This window comes from Sus scrofa, chromosome 2 (assembly GCF_054392235.1).
Source record: "Sus scrofa isolate SSC_HxYL_T2T_F1_AM1 chromosome 2, Sscrofa_HxYL_maternal_Yorkshire_Landrace_v2.0, whole genome shotgun sequence".
Classification (NCBI taxonomy): domain Eukaryota; kingdom Metazoa; phylum Chordata; class Mammalia; order Artiodactyla; family Suidae; genus Sus; species Sus scrofa.
Genome location: NC_139384.1, coordinates 87,345,378 through 87,359,218, shown reverse-complemented (window position 1 = coordinate 87,359,218; position 13,841 = coordinate 87,345,378). Strand labels below are relative to the sequence as shown.

The 13,841-nt window shown below is 52.6% G+C and overlaps 2 protein-coding genes across 51 annotated transcripts in view; both read right to left on the bottom strand.

Annotated features, from left to right (window-relative positions):
* Positions 1-3,590: 3,590 nt before the first annotated feature.
* UQCR11 (ubiquinol-cytochrome c reductase, complex III subunit XI) lies at positions 3,591-6,619 on the bottom strand. Its single transcript, XM_003122996.4, has 3 exons — positions 6,517-6,619; positions 4,135-4,279; positions 3,591-3,741 (listed from the first exon to the last, which is right to left on the bottom strand). The coding sequence occupies exons 1-2, from the start codon at positions 6,564-6,566 to the stop codon at positions 4,159-4,161; spliced, it is 171 nt and encodes a 56-aa protein (XP_003123044.1). The 5' UTR covers positions 6,567-6,619; the 3' UTR covers positions 3,591-3,741; positions 4,135-4,158.
* A 4,893-nt stretch (positions 6,620-11,512) lies between these two features.
* Positions 11,513-13,841, bottom strand: part of TCF3 (transcription factor 3) — a 39,267-nt gene continuing 36,938 nt past the window's right edge. For 48 of the 50 annotated variants that reach the window (XR_014837872.1, XR_014837873.1, XR_014837885.1 and 45 more), the window contains one exon: positions 11,513-13,642. Coding sequence is in view for 26 of the 50 variants with exons in the window: in XM_021084224.2 (XP_020939883.1) it covers positions 13,500-13,642 (143 nt within the window). In the remaining 24 variants the exon portion in view is untranslated. The remainder of the gene's footprint in view (positions 13,643-13,841) is intronic. The other 2 variants (XR_014837884.1, XR_014837890.1) reach the window with 1 other exon arrangement.

Genomic DNA, 13,841 nt, shown 5'->3' with positions numbered 1-13,841 from the left:
CTTGAGGGGTTGGTCCAGAGGCCTGGCTGAGAGGAAGGATGTGATGCAGGGGCACCATGGCAGACACAGAGGTGACAGGCTAGGAAACCTGGAGGCAGGGGATGGGCTGGGCAGCTCCTCTTCCATTGGCTGGCTCTGATTCTTTGAGAGACTTTCCCCAAAAAACATTAAAGTGGTTGAAAAAGTATTGAAATATTAAAAAGCAAGTTGTATTAAAACTCATAGAAGTTTAAGCCTAAATATTCTACTTATTCCAAGCCTGAATTTATTAGTTTTGCTTTTTTTTTTTTGCTATTTCTTTGGGCCGCTCCTGCGGCATATGGAGGTTCCCAGGCTAGGGGTCGAATCGGAGCTGTAGCCACTGGCCTACACCAGAGCCACAGCAACACGGGATCCGAGCCGCGTCTGCAGCCTACACCACAGCTCACGGCAACGCCTGATCGTTAACCCACTGAGCAAGGGCAGGGATCGAACCCAAGACCTCATGGTTCCTGGTCGGATTCCTTAACCACTGCACCACGACGGGAACTCCCCAGTTTTGCTTTTCCTGGTGTTCACAGAAACAAACTCATATATGTTTTCATTAAAGCCAAATGGAGTTCCCTTGCTGCTCAGTAGGTTAAGGATCTGACATCACTGCTGTGGTGCAGGTTGCATCCCTGGCTCAGAATTTGAAATTTGCACATACCATGGGTGTGGCAAGTAACAAAAACAAAAAACCATTAACTGTTATCAAAAAACCCCAAACCCATTAGCCATTATAGAAATACATTAAAAACTCCTGTGTTAGGGGCTCACACTTTCTTTTTTTTGGGGGGGCCACACCTGAGGTATATGGAGGTTCCCAGGCTAGGGGTCAAATCGGAGCTACATCTGCTGGCCACAGCCACAGCAAAGCTGGATCCGAGTCATGTCTGCAAACTACACCACAGCTCATGGGAACACTGGATCCTTAAACCACTGAGTGAGGCCAGGGATTGAACCTGCAACCTCATGGTTCCTAGTTGGATTTGTTTCTGCTGCGCCATGATGGGAACTCCTCACGTTTCCTTTTGTCCAGGGCTTTGATGGGGGACTGTGGGAATGTCTTCACCTGTGTGAAGAAATTGTTTCTTTCAGAGTTCCCACTGTGGGGCAGTGGGTTAAGGGTCAGGCTGCATCTGTGGCTGGGACCTATATACCTCAGGCGTGGGCCAGTGCAGGAGCGGGGTTTTGTTTGTTTTTAGGCCATAATGGCTGTGTGTGGAAATTCTTGGGCCAGGGATCAGGGATTGAACTTGAGCTGCAGCTGCAGCTGCAGCAATGCTGGATGCTTAAGCCACTCTGCCACCTGGGCACTTCCTAGAAATTTTTTTTTTTTTTTTTTTTTTTTTTGTCTTTCTGCCTTTTCTAGGGCCGCTCCCACAGCATATGGATGTTCCCAGGCTAGGGGTCTAATCAGAGCTGTAGCTGCCAGCCTACACCAGAGCCACAGCAATGCAGGACCTGAGCCACGTCTGCAACCTACACCACAGCTCACGGCAATGCCGGATCCTCAACCCACTGAGCAAGGCCAGGGATCGAACCCGAAACCTCATGGTTCCTAGTCGGATTCATTAACCACTGAGCCACGACGGGAACTCCTGACACTTCCTAGAAATTGTTAAAAAAAAAAAAAAAAAATCAAGAGTACCTTTTCTCACAAACTTACAGGTTTTTAAGTGGCATCTGTTCATTTGTCTGAAATAACATCACTCCATGGATACTGTTAAAATGGCAAATGACAGGAAATTAATGTCTCTTGCTAATAGACTTGTTAATAACGTTGGTACTAGGCAGCTGCTTAAAAACTTAAAAACTAAGGATGCTGTTTTTTTTTGTTTGTTTGTTTGTTTGTTTTTGCCTTTTAGGGCTGCATGCATGGTTTATGCAAATTCCCAGGCTAGGGGTCAATAAGAGCTAGGGATCACGGCAGTGCCAGATCCTTAACCCACTGAGTGAGGGTAGGGATCAAACTTGCAACCTCATGGTCCTAGTCGGATTCGTTAACCACTGTGCCATGAAGCGAACTCCTATTTTCAGTTTTTTAAGGTATCTCCATACTGTTTTTTATAGTGGCTGGGCCAAATTACATTCCCACCAACAGTGTAGGAGGGTTCCCCTTTTCTCTGCACCCTCTCCAGAATTTATTTGTAGACTTTTTTTTTTAGGGCTACACCCTCAGCACATGGAAGTTCTCAGGCTGGGTGAATGGGAGCTGCAGCCGCCAGCCCACGCCATAGCCACAGCCCCATGGGATGCAAGCTGTGCCTTCTACCTACACCACAGCTCACAGCAAGGCTGGATGGCCTTTATCATGGACACTGTGTCAGATTGTTAACCTGTTGAGCCACCAGGGAACTCCTTTGTAGAATTTTTGATGATGCATGTGCTTTCTTGTGTGTGTGTCTTTTTAGGGCCATACCTGTGGCATATGGAGGTTCCCAGGCTAGGGGTCAAATGGGAGCTGTAGCCACTGGCCTACAGCACAGCCACAATTCGTGGGTCCAAGCCATGTCTGCAACTTAACAACACAGTTCACGGCAATGCTGGATCCTTAACCAACTGAGTGAGGCCAGGGATTGAACCTGCGTCCTCATGGATGTTGTCAGATTTGTTTCTGCTGAGCCACAGTGGGAACTCCTTGTGTGCTTTTTTAAGTGGCATAGCTTCCAGGAAATAAGCTTTGGATAAAAAAAGTTTGTGCAGCAAAGTGTGTAGCAAATGCCACTACTTGTGTTTAAATATATAAAGGTGTTATGGACCAGATGTATGCGTCTCCCTAAAATGCGTATGTTGAATCCCTAACCTCCAGTATGGCTGCATCTGGAGATGGAGCCCTGGAGGACATAATTAAGGTCAAATGAGGTTGGAAGGGTGTGGCCCCAATCCTGTAGAATTAGTGCACCCTAAGTCACTGAAAGCTCACTTGTCATGTCAAGGAAAGGCCATGTGAGGACAGTGAGAAGGCAGCCATCCAAGGGCCAGGAAGCAGAGCCTCACCAGAGACAGGTGCTGCCAGATCCTGACCTGGGACCTTCAGCCTCCATAACTGTGAGATACCCATGCTGTTGTTAAAGCGCCCAGCCTGTGTTTTGTTGTGGCAGTGCTCGGAGCAGACTGACAAAAAGAGCTGTTTTCACAGAGAATGTTTCTAGAATCTTCAAGAACTTGGCAAGAGTTGGCAGGAACTGCTTGTATACCCCATAGCCTCATGTACCTGTTCATGTTTGTATCCTGGTGATGCAATTCCAGCTCCTGTCAGGCCTTCAGATGAGGCCAAGGCCTCGACTGCAACCTTGCAAAGGTCCCTCAACCAGATTCCCCCCCACCCCCATCACTCCCAAATCCTTCCTGGGAGATGATAAATGTTTGTTTTAGGGCAGCAACAAATAAAAATCACTCTGCAGGGATTATCCACTGAACATTTTAAACCAGCAAGCCATGTCTTCCAGCCACTGGGAAATGCCTACATTTGCACAGTTTGGGAGCTAAAAGGATCCCAGGATCTCTCAGGGCCCTGGGCCTGCAGTCAAGACAACCAGGCCCCAGCATAAGCACATCCAGGTGGGCAGGTTTCAGAACAAGTTTAATGCTGTGCATTCACACACCAAAGCGATTTCCACAACATAGAAAGTCTATTTGTTGTGTACTTCCCCGAAGTCCATCCTGAGAGCCTGGGCTATTCCAGATGCAGATGAAGGAGGCAGCACCACCAGATGCCTGGAGAGGACAAAGCAGGGTGAGCAGCAGGGAAGAGCAGACCCAGGAGTCTGTGAAACAAGGGCGCGCGTGCACCTCTGACAGTCGGGTGTGCAGCACAGCGCCAAGGTCAGCAGCACACACCGCAGCCCATGCAGGGAGGCCAGCCCCTGCTTCCTATTTGTAAAGTGGGTCACAGCCCCCTCCCTGTCCCACCCGGGGCTGGGCAGACCGAGATGACAAGTATAGCGCAGGGCGCTGGCTCCCTGCACTGAGGCTACCAGGCTGGGGGGTCCTTAGAGGGGCCCGTGCAGAGCTCCATCCTCAGGTGAGCCTCCCAGACCTGCAGGGAGCCCTGCTCCTCTGCCACTAGGAAATCACAGGCTATACCAACCAAAAGCTGCTGAAACTTACCAGAGGGGTCTGAGGGGGCTCAGTTTAATCTTCCTTCTTAAACTTGCCATTGATGTAGGGCACCCAATCCAGAATCAGCCGCCAGTCAGTGGCCCATACCAGCCCCACGGCACCCACAGCACCCCACATGCTGGCCGTGGGAATCCTGCAAGGACAGTAGGGGTCAGGCCCCATCCTCCTGGTAGCATGTCTGGATCCCACCCCCCATCCCAAGCTGCCATTTATCAGGGGCCCACCAAGTACTGCCCAGCATGTGGACACATCTTGCTGAGGATGGCATGAGGGCAGCCCATCCAGCGTGTGGGCAGGCATGAGGCAGATGACCTTAAGGCAACTCCATTCCCATCTACTTTCATATTGGGATCTGCTTAAGGTTTTATTTGAGGCATTCTAAAAAAGGCAGGAGCCAGAGCTTGTAACGGTAAGGATAGCTAAAGTACACACAGGGATGTTAATGCAGTTTACAGCAGCTCCATCCCTGACAGAATAGGACTGAGGGATATGTGAGTGTCAGGGGCACTGTCTTACAGATGAGGAGACCAGACACAGAGAGGGCACATCACTCTGTTAAGACACACAGCCTACTAGGCACAGAGCTGAGGCAAGGGGCTCCAGGACTACCACACCACGTTTATGTCCGGCAGGATCCAGGATGGGGCCAACAGTCCCACCTCCTACTGTTCACACCCTTCCTTGTACAGCCCTTCCCCTTGGGTGTGAGTAAGACCCTGTCCCTCATCTCTAACGAGTAAAACTCAGAGGGTGGGCCATACCTGTGTTACAGACTGTGGCTCCAACCAGGTCTGCTGCCTCCTCTTACTCCCTTTAGGGGGAGCTCCTGGCCCTTTGTGAGCTGCCCTGTAGAGGGGCCCATGTGGTCACAACACATGTGTGAGCTTAGAAAGCGATCCCCAGGCAAGGCTTCAGATGAGACCCTGAGCAGAGGACCTGGCTCAGGTGTGTCTGAATACCTGACCCACAGAAACTGATAATCAGTGTTTGTAAAGCTGCCGGATTTGGTGGGCTGTTTGTTACACAGCAATAGAGAAGTCTTACAGGTTCCATCACTGGCCTGTGCAGGACCAGAATTTGTACATGGGTGACCACCTCACTGGATCATCCTAAGCCATGTGCTTGGGGGTGTTGGGGTGGAGAGTGGAGGGATCAACAGTCCCGAGCCACCTGCAGCAACCCCTGCTCTTGGGGTTGAGGCCCATAATACTCAGCTTTGAGCCTGGGAGAGGTCACAAGTTACCGCTGCCTTTGGAACAGACTACGGGGCAGGTGTCCTGAACAGAAGGGGAATCTCCTCCCACAGCCCAACAGCTCTGAGATTTAATGTCAGAGAAGCCTTCCCTCAGGGAGGCCACCACCCCTTCTCATTCCTGCCACGCACAGGGAGGGAGTGGCCACGAACCTGACTTCTAAGAGGAACCAAAAGATGGAGAGGTGGTGATGATGCTGACAGCCCCTCGTGGGACTTCCTTACACCCTCACGACCTGTCCTTCCCCTCCTCGCATGAAGACGTGGGGTCCAGAGGTCCTCAGTTGCTGAGCACAAAGTCTGGGACACAACCCCCACGGTTCCTGGGGCTGGATCCCGCTTCTTGGCCTCTGGAAGCCAGCAGGGGGGGGACAGGGTTGCACTACACCCCCTTTAACATTTTACATCAGCCTCAGGCCGTGGGTCACATCGGTTTATTTTTTCTTGTTCATGGACTAGAACGTCAGACACGAAGGTTCCGTTTATAGCTGTGTCTCTGACTAGAAGCGAATACACTCAAGAATGCTGCCGGCTGCCGACGGAAAGAAACTCTGGAAGAGGTGTCGCGGCTCTGACCACAGGCAGATAGGAATGGACAGTTCCGGGGGCCTGGGCCGCCTGCGGGAGGGGCTGCGGGTGCTGCCGGAGGTCCCACTCGACGCCAGGGACGGCTTTTTCGTTTGTAAAGCCCACCCGAAGATGCCTGCCAGATCCACCATCCAGGGCCAGCCCCCACCCCTAACTCCTTGCCGGGGACACGACTGCCGAGTATAAGCCGGTTTCCTAGCGCCCCACGTCGTGGGCACGCCCATCCTAGCTGCCACGTGGGGTCACCCCAACACTACCCGCCTCTGACAAGTGCAGCTGTCGGCTTCATAACGTCAAACAAAAGCAAAGTTAGGAGCGTATATGGTCAGTTTCCAGGCCCCAAGAGCTGAACCGGGGGTGCTGGGCGCGGACTGGGTGGGCAGCATTACGGTCCCCAGGGAGAGGGGGTCGGGGGCCCTCCACGCACGTGTGCTCAGAACACACCGCGCCGCCGCTCCGTGCCTCTGTTTCCCCCATCTGGGACCCGGCAGGACACGGGGTCCAAGTCCGAGGGCGAGCTGCGTCCTTACCAGTTTCTGGCCAGCTCGCGGTAGCGCGGACCCAGGAACCTGCTCAGCATTGCGGCGCAGTCTTAGCTCAGGGTGACCCCGGCCCCCTCGGCTCGGACGCACTGCGCAGGCGCGACCGCCGCTGCGCGCAGGCCCTCAAGGAAGCCCCGCCCCGTCTGGGCGGGCTGACTGCGCGAGACCCGGAGCCCACCGCTGCAGGGCGCTCAGACTTGGAAGACATTTGCAATCGCTTCCGGGGAGGGTCTGAAGATCGCACACTGGAGTGGGCGGGCCTGGGGGCGGGGCTTTCTTGCCGCGGGACCCGAGGACGCCGGCCCTGCCCCTCCGCTCCGCAGGTCAGAGTGACTCCTGCTGAGCAGCCTCCAGCAACTAAGCGTGGCCCGCGACATTTGTCCGGTGAGTTTGTGTCCTTACTACATGCCAGAACTTTATTAACAGTTAAACCGAGGCCATACGAGGAAGAGTGTCGCAGAGGGGAAAGGAGGCGTTTTGAACTCCCTTTTGGAGGATTTAGGCGTTCTCACTGGACTTGCTGTCAGCGGGACCTTGGCCAGATAGCAGTGCTACCCCGAGCCTCCGAGCGTCGGTTTGCTCGCGCTGAGTTGTTTGTTGCTAAGAGACCCTGTTGTAAATTGTTTGCACGTTTCGTTTGGGAGTGATTCCTCACTCCGGCGGCAGAGGGAGGCCTGGCTCCTCGCATTGTCAGCACTTCAGGACACCTGTTAGCTGCTGGGACCCGGACAGGCGGCTCCTCCTCACCCTGCTTCCCGCCGCCCCAAGCTCGCCTTCTTCAGTCACCGCCTTTGGGACCACCAGTGTCGAATGCAGGCTTGGGTATGAGGACTGGACTCTGGGTTTGTCTGCCCATTTCGTCGCGTTCCAGTCCTTTTGGAATCAGCACCTGGGCACCCTCCAAGACTGCAGTTTCAGGGGCTGCAGGTTCTCACCTGCCCCTGGCCACGGGGGTGGGGGGTGGGGCAGAGAGGACCCGAATAAACCTCTGTCCTTGATGGACCCTTAACATGTGGGACATAGAGGGTGCCCTGAAAATTACAGAGAGAGAGAAATCTTGAGGCAGAAGAATATACCAGCCCAAAAAGATGAGCAGAGGTGGGTGTAGAGGCCTTGGCGCTGCAGGTCCTGGATCCAGCAATTTCTGAAGCTCTGCCTCATTGTTCCTTCTGCTTAATGCACTTCAGCTCATGATGCAGAATACTTTTCCTTTCAAGTGATAAAGAACAAAAGTCGGCTTAAGAGAAAAGATGGACGTTTAAAGGCATGTTGGATGGCTTCAGGCACAGGTGGATCCAGGAGTCTAGCACTATCATGAATCTTTCCCTCCATTTCTCAGCTCTTTTGTGTTGCTCTCACTCTCTGGTGAACTCCCTCTGAGCAGAGGCACCCAGAAACTCTGGGTTGACATTCCAGCAACCCTTGCAGGAAGATGGCACCTCTTTCCAAATAATCACAGAGAATGCCCCAAAGCTGGTTCTCATTAGCCTGCTATGGAAACAGGGCAGAATCACCCCCTCTCACATGAGAACATGGACTGAAATTGGGAGAGGATCCCCAAAAGAGAATACCAGGGTTATGTGACCAGAAGAGATGGAGGATAAGCCAGAATGGTTGGCTACCCTGGCACACCACTGGCTCTCTGCCCAGGCCTCTGGGGTTCCCTGTAGGATCCTCATCTGGCCCTTGGGAAACCAAACTCCTTTTCTTGTGTTTAACTGATATGAAATTCACATAACATACAATTAACCATTTTAAAGTGTACAGTTTAGGAAGTTCCCCCTGTGGTACAGCAGAATCAGCATTGTCTCTGCAGTGGCTTGGGCCACTTCAAGGGTGTGGGTTTGATCACCAGCCTGGCACAATGGGTTAAGGACCCAGCATTCTGAATCTGTGCTGTAGGCCAATGCCTGGCCTGAGAACTCCATATGCTGAGGATGCCGCCATAAATAAATAAATTAATTAATTAAATAATTAATTAAGTGTACAGTTTAGTGGCCTTTAGTACATTCACAAGATCATGTACCCACCATCTCTGTTTTATTCCAGAACATTGTCCTCACCCCAGGAGCAACGTCAACCCCATCCCCAGCCCCTGACAACCAGGACCCCCTCTCTGTGTCTGGGGATATGCCTGTTCTGGACGTTTCCCATCCATGGAATCCCACACTGTGTGTCCTTCTGTGTCTGCTTCTGTCACTGAGCGTTGTGGTCTCCAGGTCCGTCCACGTGGTAGCGAGTATCAGTGCTTCTTTCTCCTTCAGGGCTGAGTGATGCTCCTATGTGTGGAGGGACCATGTGGTGTTCTGAGTGGTCCTTTCATCTGTTGACAGATTCTTTTCTTTTAGAGGTTTTAGAGCTTTATGGGGACATATTTGACATACAAAAATGCACGCACTTAAAGCATTTAACTTGGCACTTGGACACCTGTGCACACTGGTGAAACCATCATTGCTGTGGAGATGCTGAACAGCCCCCTCTCCCCCTGGGAGATTCCTCCTGCCCTTTTGAACCCCTCCCACTTCCCCTTCCCAGCCCCTGCCACCAGCATCTGCTCTCTGCTACTATGAATTATTCTGCACTTTCTAGACTCTTCCACAGAAGGGAATCATAGACTCCGTTCTCTTTGAGGTCTGGCTGCATCCATGCAGCACAGTTGTTTTGAGTCATCCAAGCCATTGCATCTGTCAGTGGTTCATTCCTTCTGCAGAGTTGGGTTCCATAGAGTGGGTGGACCTGGGTGTTTATCCACTGGCCTGTTGAAGGACATGTGGGTTGTTTCCATGTTTGGGGGCTTGGAAAGGAATCTGTGATGAGCAGTTGTGTCCAGGTCTTTGTGTGGACATGTCTCCTGGGTGGTCACCTGGGCTGGGCTGGCTGCTAGCTGACTACTAGGGGAGGCTTATGTTTAACTGTGGGAGAAACTGCTGGATGCTGTGATCATTCTTATTGTTACTGAGGTAGAGTTGACATGTAAAGTTAGGTGAGTTTCAGGTGTACTGCCAACCTCTTTTCTAAAGCTGTTGTAGCTGTTTATGGTCCCACCTGTTTACTGGAGTCCCTGTTGCATTTGGACTTGTTGCTGCCTTTTTTTTTTTTTTTTTTCTTTTAGGGCCACATTTGTGGCATATGGAAGTTCCCAGGCTAGGGGTCAAATCAGAGCTGCAGCCACCAGCCTACACCATAGCCACAAGCAATGCGGGATCCGAACTGCATCTTCAACTTACACCACAGTTCACAGCAACGCTGGATCCTTACTTAACCCACTGATCGAGGCTAGGGATCAAACCCACGTCCTCATGGATGCTAGTTGGGTTTGTTACCACTGAGCCACAGCGGACTTGTTTTAAAAAAGGGACAGACACACAGGCTCTTCTTCCCGTGGCTGCCGTGACACAGGACCACAAGCTGGGCAGCTTGAAACAGTAGGGACGGGAGTTCCCTGGTAGCACAATGGGTTAAGAATCTGGTGTTGTCATTGCTGTGGCTCGGGTTGCTGCTATGGTGTGGGTCCCATCCCTAGCCTGGGAACTTCCACATGCCACTGGCACTGCCACAGAACAAACAAAAAACATAAGGGATTTATCCTGTCCCAGTTCTGGAGGCCAGCTAAGGTTTCACAGAGCTGTGGTCCCCCTGGAGGCTCTGGGCGAGGGTCCTTCCTGCTTCCCCCAGCTTCTGGGGACTCCATGCATCCCCTGGCTTGGGGTTGCCACCCTCCAACCCTTTCCTTCTCTTGGCTTCTCCTCTTCTGTCTCTTATAAGGACACTTGTCCTTGATTTGGAGTCCCCCTAATCCAGGATGATCTTGAGAGCCTGCACTTGATTACAGCTGCCACATAGGGTCCTGTTCACAGGTCAGGACATGGGCCTCCTTCTTGAGGCCCCCACCATCCTGCAGCAAGGGCACCATCTGGCTGGCATGTCCCTTCCCTCCCAGGCATGCCGGTGGCAGGGCTGCTCTCTGTGCCCCATCTGCTACCCACCAGAATTCTCTGAACCCAGTCAAGCAGATGCTCCTTCCAGAAGTTTCCATGGAGCCAGCCCTTATTGGGACAGAGAGGCAACACCTCACGAGATGAGGATTTTTGCGCCATTGAGGTATTTTAAAACATTTCTATTGGGAGAAAACCCAGGCACCATACAATTCACCCATTTAATGTGCATCATTCAATGGTGTGCTGCGTTGTTAACTTTAAAAACAAATAGGTGGCGTCTCAGGGAGAGGCCTTTCCCCAGGAGCCAGTCAGCTGCCACATCCCAGAAGCCCTCATTCCAAGGGCCGGTCTCTGGCCTTGCCTCAGCAGCTTTGCTCTAGAATGCGGAATCACCTGCTTCCTGTTCAGCCTGAGGTTCCACTGGCCTCGTTCCCGACCGTGTTCCCAAACCCCAGTGGAGAGCTGAACTCTTGTCCCCCAGAGGTCGTGTTCAAGTCTTGAACTATCCGCCCCAACCATGAACAAGACCTTATTTGGAAAAAGTCCTTGTGGATGTGATTAGTCAAGGTCGTTCTGGATACTTTTGTGGCCCTAAGGCAGTGACAGGAGTCTGTGTAAGAGGGACATTTGGACCCAGACACGGGGAGAAGGCGCGTGAAGACAGAGGCTGAGGTGGGGGGGGGGATGAAGCTGCAGACCAAGGTACCCCAGGGCCCCCAGAGGCTGGAAGCAGCAGCAAGAACCCTCTCAAGAGTGTCAGGAGGGAGCACGATCTTGGCACACCTGGACCTGGCACTTCTGGCTTCCAGAAAGTGACAGAGTAAGTTCAGTGTTTTCAAGTCCTCCCCCCACCCCGCCCCCTGTGGGGAACTGTTTCAGCTGCCCCCGGAGATGCGCCCCTAAGGCCACAGCCCCGGTGCCATCCTTAGTAGGTGTTCAGGCCACCCAGTGAGCGCATAGGTGGACACGGGGGCGGGGCCACCTTCCTGACAATCCCACCCTTCCCTAGCCCCCTTTCAACAAGCAAGCACAAGGCAGCTGAATGATCCGGGGACAGCCATAAAATGTCACATTTATTGCTACAGTGCTGTTATGTACAGGACAGGTCTCTAAATCGACTTTAAAGAGGATCATTAAAAAAATCCAGCCAGCTGTGTTGACACTTGTATAAAATTATTCTTCTTTAAAAAACCATTAAAAAAAAATCAGTTATCCTGAGGCACTCAGAGAACAATTTCCCCTGTAACTGTGGTTCTTCCCCTTCTCCAAGGCTGTGTTAATCTCATTTTATGTGTGTGTGTGTGTATATAAGTATTTAAATTATATATGTAATACACATTTCAGAGTGTGCAGGCCTTGGGACCATGTGGGTCTGAGATGAGACCACCTGAGGCCAGAGAGAAAAACTGAGGCAGGTTCCCCAGCGACAAGGCCCACAGACCAGGGAAGTCATCAAGGAGAGTCCCCTGAATGGTCTCGGGGGCAGACCCCAGGGGTCAGGAGCTTGGCCCCTGGGGGGCCAAGCTGGGAAGTCCTGCCCGTGCTGGCTCCTGGGTTCCCACAAGGCGAGGTGTTCCAGTTGTAGGGGTAGGGCAGGTGTCAGGCAGCCCTGGTGCTCTGGGAGTGAGGGTTGGGGGTCCTGGGGGAAGACACCTGGGATGCTGGTGGGGTGCATGTGGCAAAAAACTGGGGGGTGGGGTGGTACATAAGGCCTCTACGTGGGGGTAAAGGGAAGGAAGCTGAGACCCCAGCAGACCTGGCCCCCTGCCCAGGTGACACGGAAGGTGATCAACTGCCCTGGACTTTCAACTTGCACCTGGGACAGCTCCAGGCAGCCCAGGACAAGCGGGAGAGATATACTTTGGGACACTGGGAGCTGGGGCAGAGGCTGAGGGTGGTTCCACACTCTGGTTTGCAGCTGGGCGTTAAACCTGGCCTTTCTGGCAGGGGGACCCAGTACCCTCTCCCTGATCCATCCACACCAGGTTGGCCACTTAAGGAGCAGGAGTTTCTGTGCTGGCTGCGAGCCACAGCTCCTGTGCCAGAGTTCAGAGAACAGGCTCAGGTCCCCTAGTCAAAGGGGTGCAGGAAGAGTTGTTTAGGGAAGCCCCCCAATATGTGTCCTGGCAGAATGGTCCCCATGCTCAGGAACAACGGTCCCCACTAAGTCCCAACTCAGGGCTCTGGGGCCAGCCTTGGCAATGACTGGGAAGTGTCTCCACTGAGGGGCCAGGGTGTCCCCCTTCCTGAGGGAGGAGGGTGGATGAGACAGGGGAGGTCCCCCCAGGGAAAGGCCCACCCACCACTTTACAGGTAGCCAAACCAAGAGGAGAAGCAGCAGGGACAAAACCCACTGTCCTGTTTGCTTTGGAGCAGGGGTGGGGACCTCAGGTTTACATTGGGTCTTTTTAATACAACTTTTAATAATCTGGTTGATCATGAAATGCAATGCTCAGTTCTAGAAACAGCAGCAGAAATAGCAAGAGACACAAGACTTTTATACAAAAAAAAATTTGTTGCTTACAAAACATATGCAAAAAAAGTAAAAAACAAAAAAAAGACCAAAGGCATCTTCTTTGCTAATTTTCTTCTACATTAAAAAAAAAAAAAAAATCTCATAACTAAAGTTCCTTTTACTCTCCTTAAAAAAAGTATCAAGGCGTAGGCACAATTTGCTGGCAGCTCTGACCCAGCTGGCTCCCTTGCAGCCCCTCCAGCGAGCAGTACTTCCTCATTTTATACTTAAGGCATTTTTTTTTCCTTTTCTGACAAAGTGTATATATCTCCTGTTTACTTTTCTTTCCAGTTTTGTTTATCAAAAACAAAAAAAATGCTCCCTTGGGCCTGGGTGCAGGCCAGTGGTAGGGTGGCCGAGTCCTGGGGTGGGGCCTGCCGTTAGAGCCCCAACACCAGAGCCCCCAGGTCCGCACTGGCTCGGCACTGACTGCAGGTGTACATGAGATGGGGACCCGGTGCTGGCGTGACCGTCCCAGTTAGATTGAGGTCAGGTCACTTGACCGGGCCGTGTCCCTGTCACATGTGCCCGGTGGGGTTGTGGGCCTCACCCAGGCCAGGGTGGGCAGCTGACAGCACCATCTGGGGGTCTCCGGCCACGCCCGACACCTTCTCCTCTTCTCGTCGCTTCAAGCAGGCCGCTTTGGGGTTCAGGTTGCGCTCTGGGGGGAGGGGAGAGCACTGTGGGAGAGGGTCCCCAGGAGGGAGAAGGGGAGGTGGGGGTCAGGGAGGGCGAGGCAGGGACTCTGCCGAGGCCGCTTGTTTCTCAGCCTGTCTCTTTCCCTGAGAAGGCCATGCCGGGGGTTGTAAAGAACAGGATGAGTGGGGGGAGCTCTGGGGCACCCCAGCGTCCAAGTCCAC